General features: G+C 34.5%; 1 protein-coding gene across 3 annotated transcripts in view; it reads left to right on the forward strand.

The window, feature by feature from the left end:
• PPP2R5C (protein phosphatase 2 regulatory subunit B'gamma) overlaps positions 1-4376 on the forward strand; it is an 87086-nt gene extending 82710 nt beyond the window's left edge. For all 3 annotated transcript variants that reach the window (XM_076345468.1, XM_076345469.1, XM_076345470.1), the window contains one exon: positions 1455-4376. In XM_076345468.1, the coding sequence (XP_076201583.1) occupies positions 1455-1586 (132 nt within the window). In that variant the 3' untranslated portion in view covers positions 1587-4376. The remainder of the gene's footprint in view (positions 1-1454) is intronic.
• The last annotated feature ends 1624 nt before the right edge of the window (positions 4377-6000 follow it).

Raw genomic sequence — 6000 nt, forward strand, 5'->3', positions numbered from 1 at the left:
CCAGCTGGAAAATGAGTGCATCACATTCCTATGGACGAGCTTGATTTCCCCCCTCCCCCAATTGTTAGAAGGGGTGGGGATTAAAAAGTGACACTAATGGAAAAGAAACAAATTGTAAACTAACTAAAATTCTGAAACTTGGGTTGGGACTGTTTGAGCATTCTTTAGCCATCTCTCCCGAGTGCATGCTTTCCTGCTTTTCCTTGCTCAGAAAGTGTGCAAGAGGTAAATGAGATGATTAGAAGGTTATAAGCCTGTTTTTCAAAGATAAAGGTCCTGTCCTAGCAGAGCTAATAGAACGGATTGAAACAGGAATTCTTATTATTAGAAAAACTTATAGAAATCTGTGAGAAGTATAAAGCTTGCAAGAGGATTGATAAGTCTGGGTCACCAGGCAGGAGAAGGGTTGATTAAGGATTAGGGTATTGCAGAGAGAAAGCTAGGTAGCATTCTTGCATCGGTCTTTGAGAGGATACTGGAAAGACAGTTATGTATCCCTTGCTAAGTACCATCAGAAATTGATGCTAAAACAAGAGGTATTACAGTTATCAATTAAAAAAAAAAAAGGCAAGTCAAAAGGACAGCTTAGTTTATTTTTTAAATAAAACTTCAGAAGTGAGGAACTATGTAAAGTTCTATGCAGTTTCAGTGAAAGTAAGGTTTACGCCAGAGGTTAGCAATGTAGCAGAATGCCCATACTGAAGAGGTGATGGAATGACTGAGGAAAGTAGACCGGGAAATTTTTTCTATGCCAGACTATGTGAGCATTTTTAGTGGATACTCTTTACTACAAATAAAACTTGACCCCCATGACTTACTAACTTTTTGAACATGCTAGTAAATCAATGGCTAAGTAAAAGGCAATCGGTTTTTATAAGGACTTTTTTTATAGAAGAACATGAATAAACATCATTGATCTAACAGGCAAATTAGGGTAGGTGAGACAGACATGGGGACTATAGAAAGACACCATTATATTGTTTCAAGATACTCTGATAGGGATACTGTCTGGTTTTGAGAGAGCATCAGTAAAAATAATACAGCAGAACCTTAAATTTTCAGATATGTGAATAGTGCAAGTAATTAGAAGCATGGAAAAAATTTAAGATCATTTATCTTGCATGTAGAGACATACGAAATGAAAAATAAGTGAGAAGATAGGTGATAATTTTATTTTTTTAAAATGTTATCAAGTGATAATCATGGTAGTAACATCATGATTGCTAATAGCTTAGAATTTGTTAGTTGTTTCTAATTTTTCCTTTTAGCAAAAAAAAATGGTTGAGACTTGAAACTGGGTAGCTGGTGGGGTAAAGAGGAGAAAGGATAAACTTTCTCCCATATGTTTTTTATTTCTTTTCCCATAAGTGAACATACTGACATGCAAGAAATACTTTTAAGTAATTGTTCAGTAATTAATATTTTTGGCCAACTTTGTTCTATTTCTATTTCAGGCACAGAAAGATCAGAAAAAAGATCGTCCTCTTGTGCGACGCAAGTCAGAACTGCCTCAGGATATCTATACCATGAAAGCCTTGGAATCACATTGCAGAGCTGATGAATTAATATCACATGACGGGCATTAAACTATTACAATGAAATATTATTTTGGAGGAAAAGTTTTTTTTCTGGACTCAGTTCTACAGTAGAACTTACTTTTTTGTGCCATACCAATCAGTTACACACAAAGTCAAAGCTTTCTTCAACCCAGTTCTGTAGGCAATAACTTAATAGAGTATGCAGCTCAAGATTAGTCGTTCAAACAATGGTAAATTACCCAATTCCATATGCAGAATATTGGGTTGACTATAATCAAGTGGACACAATTTCCTGGAGGTGTTATCATAGTACCAGCTAGCTGATAACATGCAGTTTTTATAGTCATATTTGAGAAGAGCATTCTATAAACTCTTTCTGTCTAAATAAGTGAATGACCAATAGTTGGTACTAATGATAAATGTGTGTTTTCAGCAGTAAAATTATGTCAAATATAAGTATTAAACTTTTTCTAGGATTTCTCAACTTTACAGTTGTTTCCACATTATTGCTGTCTTGTAATATACCAGCAGTTTTGAAAATACACAGTTATTCTTTCGTATTATAAAACATGGCTTACAAACTGGTAACTTTCATGACAATCCTCAACCATCATTCCTTTCTAAGAATTCTGTAAATTTATTTCTCCTTTACTTAGGATAAAGATATATATATACCATGTCCTAATACTTTATGTATATTTAAAGCCATATTTTCCAGTCTTTAGTGTATAATATGACACCAGTATTCCAGATATGAACTGGTAGAAGAATTTTTCCTAAAATGAAAATTTGTTTACTATGACTGGGAATAGACTGAATATAAAATTTCATTTTAAGTTTTTTCAAGTCAGTAAAATACTTTTTCACTGTTTTCTCCCTTATCTGAGCTTTTAATACTCAGCATTTTTCTTGGGCTCTAGGAGTTCAATATTCTGTGGCAGATATTATGCGTGATTTTGGTTGCATCAGTTTTTATCTGAAAGATGAACATAACCTTTCAGGAAACACAAAATCACAAGCTTATTAAAATAAGAAGAACAACAGACCCTTGAATTCCATTCTGCTTCTTTTTAAATGAGTCTAAGAGCTGAGGAGATAATGACCATAATTTTACCGTGAAAATATTTTTTTGTTGTTGTTGTAAAGAGCACATGTGCTGCAAATACACCTCACAAGTGAACTGAAAATGCATCTGAGTTGCTGATGATCTTCAAATGCTGCTATATATTCCACAAGATTACTTGCATGTAATGAGCTTTTTGTTGTAGATGGAAAAGCACGGGAGGAAAATCTCTTTAAAAATATAGTGCTTTGTCTTCAATATTTGATTTCTCTCAGGGTGGCCAGTATTTTGACTTACTTATCCTGCTTACAAGCTGTTTGAAATGTGTTCTGCTATTCTAAATGGGTGATTAGTTTCTTTTGTCTCTGGCAGTAACATGATATAACTTAATGTTTAATGTCTTATGCATAAAGAGATGAAAACGTGGCTTCTTTAAAAATAGTTTTGTTTTACTTTTTAAGGAAGTATAACGTCTCCTGCATCCATTAAAAAAAAAAAATTTGCGCAAAGCAGACATTCATAGTAACCTTGTGCAGATGTAGTGCGGGCTGTTTGTTAGTTGCATTTAACATTCGATTTCCAATATTTGTTACGTTGTCTATTGGAAGAAAATTGTGGGTGGTAAATATTGGCTTACAACAACTAAATTTAAAGACCAACCCAACCTTTAAGTGGATTGTCCACTGTGTCTGAAAACATTTCCTGTAAAACTTGAAAAAGAATATGCTTTACCATTAGGATAAACTATATTAAAACAGTTTAAAGATGCCTTCTCCTTTTGAGGGAAAAAGGGTGCTTTTTTAATTGTGTAAAGCAATGTCTATGTATTTTGATATACCATTGTTTGAACTTCCATCTTTAGCTGGTAGATTATCAGTTACCTTTGATTTTGGGTGTTCAGTATGTATGTGCAAGAGGTTGCTGAAAGGAATTATTCTTATGTTACCCGAGGGGAAAAAAAGACCCTGTATATCAATGTTTGATTGATTGTGTGATGCTCAACGTATAAGAACATCTTTCACTGTCTAGATTTTATCTCTGTTCTTTATTGAAGATAAACATTCACCAAAAAGGGAAATATTACGGTATTTTTAAAGGCTTAAAGTTCACCATAAATTCATATTTGAAGTTTTGGGCCACTGAACATTTACTTTGGCAATATTCCAAAATCTATCACCACTAATGGTTTAGCGTGTTTATTACCAATATTTATACTTCTTATAATCCTGTACTAAACCATTCTAAAACTAATACGTCCAAAATAAAAAGAAAAATTGAAGTAGAATTTTGGTGACTGTTGTTCTTCGTAAAGTTCTGTGTCTGACACCTTCCCCCGTTTTCCAAAATTACACCTGTACATCAGGAATGTCAAAAGTAATATTACAAGTGTCTTTTTAGTGTGGCTTTAGTATGGCTTCATTTTAATATTGTACATACATTGTACCTTGTTTTATGGTAATAAGTAATAAAAATGTAGACTTCATATTTTGTACAGAATCGTCCTATGTACAGAATAAAAAGTTCCTAGAAACAGCAAAAATAGGTAAGTGGCACAATTATTTTTCATTAGACAATATCTGTAACATTATGCGTTAGTGGAATGTTAAGTTCAAATGTACCTACATATTTTTTAACATTTTGTAATTCAATTTTTTGTTCTGGCATTGTTTCTGAAGAACTTCATACACCTGCCATTTAATATGCTTTTATCTAATTTTAAAACTTTAAAAAAAAATGGTGTATTATATGGACAAATAAAGAACATGTGAATTTTACTTGCTCATCATGAAACTAAATTTAGCACAGGGTGTTTGGGGGTGTGTTCAGATTATCATTGTTTGCAGAATCAGCTGTACAAATTAAAATAATTTCATAAATTTCACAAAAGCAAAAAGAAAATTTATGGAAAGGCCATTAGTAAAAAAATGGGAATAATGGATATTCACTAGAAAAAGCAGACTTAACTGTTAGAACAACTATCAGTACTGAAAGGAATTTGATAAATCTCCAATCTACAAATACGAAAGACGCACCTCTCATACCATAGTATTTTCCCCTGTAACACTTCTATGTTCACAGGCTTCAAGCAAAGTAGCCATAAAATTAGGGATTATAGTGTGGTAGGTGATACGTGGTCAGGTGGCAAGGATGTAGGAAAAAACTTAGTTCGCAGTAGGAATTGTCTCCCTCTGGAATCCATAAAAGTCTTCAAAAGAACGAAGGAAATTACTCACATAAAGCTGACTTTCAATAGGTGGTGGGGTTGGGGCGGAGGTTTATAAGCCTGGGGTCAATATCTGACTATTGAGTTACAAATGTAACAGATTTGAGTTACAAATGAAGCCTTTGCGTACTGAAAGAAATAGTTTTCTGCATAAGCGCAGAATTAAACTCGCCGCATGCACTCCCAAGCTTAATCATGAATCAAAAACTAGATACTGAAACAGCTGAAGATTCAGTCGTTCAGTTTACAAAATTAGGGTCAAATACCTCTCAAAATATAATGTTTTAAAATACTGGCGGTAGTGACATTTTTTTCCTATAAAGATACCTTATTGAGTTGCAAGCATGTTCAGGAAGTGAACTTTAATTCTTTCTAAGGGAATTAAGCTCAGGGGCTTTGACCAACAACCTTTTTTGGCATTGCTTGCTTGGTTTGGCTTTTTAGAAGTGGAAAGGAAGGTGCTAGTGTAGCACAAGTACACTTGTGTGTGGAGGTTTGTTGGTTTGCTTTATGGAGGTTATTTTAGCACCTTCGAAATGGTGCTTACAGGAGATAGCTACGATTCCAGGTTATCCAGAGTGGTGGTGTGGATCCCATTACGGACCATCCACCTAAAAGTGGAGCATTTCTGCTCCTTGAATTTTGTCCTTAACTATGCAAAATCATTGTGGAGACTCAGCCTGCATATAGCTAATTAAGAAATGCCATTCTAATTACCATATCGCTGTCTCCCTGGATTATAGTTTCTTTTATATGATGAGACTTGGCTTGAGCTGTCTTTACCTTATGAAATAAAACTTTGATGTAGTTAAAAATTGTGTATGAAAAATTTCCCAAGGGAGAATTTACTGTGGAGCTAAAGAAGATAATACATTATTCCTTCCTCACATAATTGAAGAGCAGCATGACTGCAGCTGGCTTTCTCTGAACCCAGTCATGTTGGGACTGCATTCGCTCCCACACAAGTGGAGGACTGCACACACAAAACATGGAAGTTTCATAAGCATCAACCCTATGGTGTTGAGGGGAGAGGGCTTCTACTCTTTTGCTACAAGGGGGAGAAGGATATTCACATAATCTGCCTCAAGCTATTTTAGGCATTTTTGTGATCCAGAAGACCACACTGAGAGGGTTCACGCTAGCATGAAGGCCTTGCCATAGTAATTTTTCTAGTA

The sequence above is a fragment of the Aptenodytes patagonicus genome, chromosome 7 (genome assembly GCF_965638725.1).
Source record: "Aptenodytes patagonicus chromosome 7, bAptPat1.pri.cur, whole genome shotgun sequence".
Taxonomy (NCBI): Eukaryota; Metazoa; Chordata; class Aves; order Sphenisciformes; family Spheniscidae; genus Aptenodytes; species Aptenodytes patagonicus.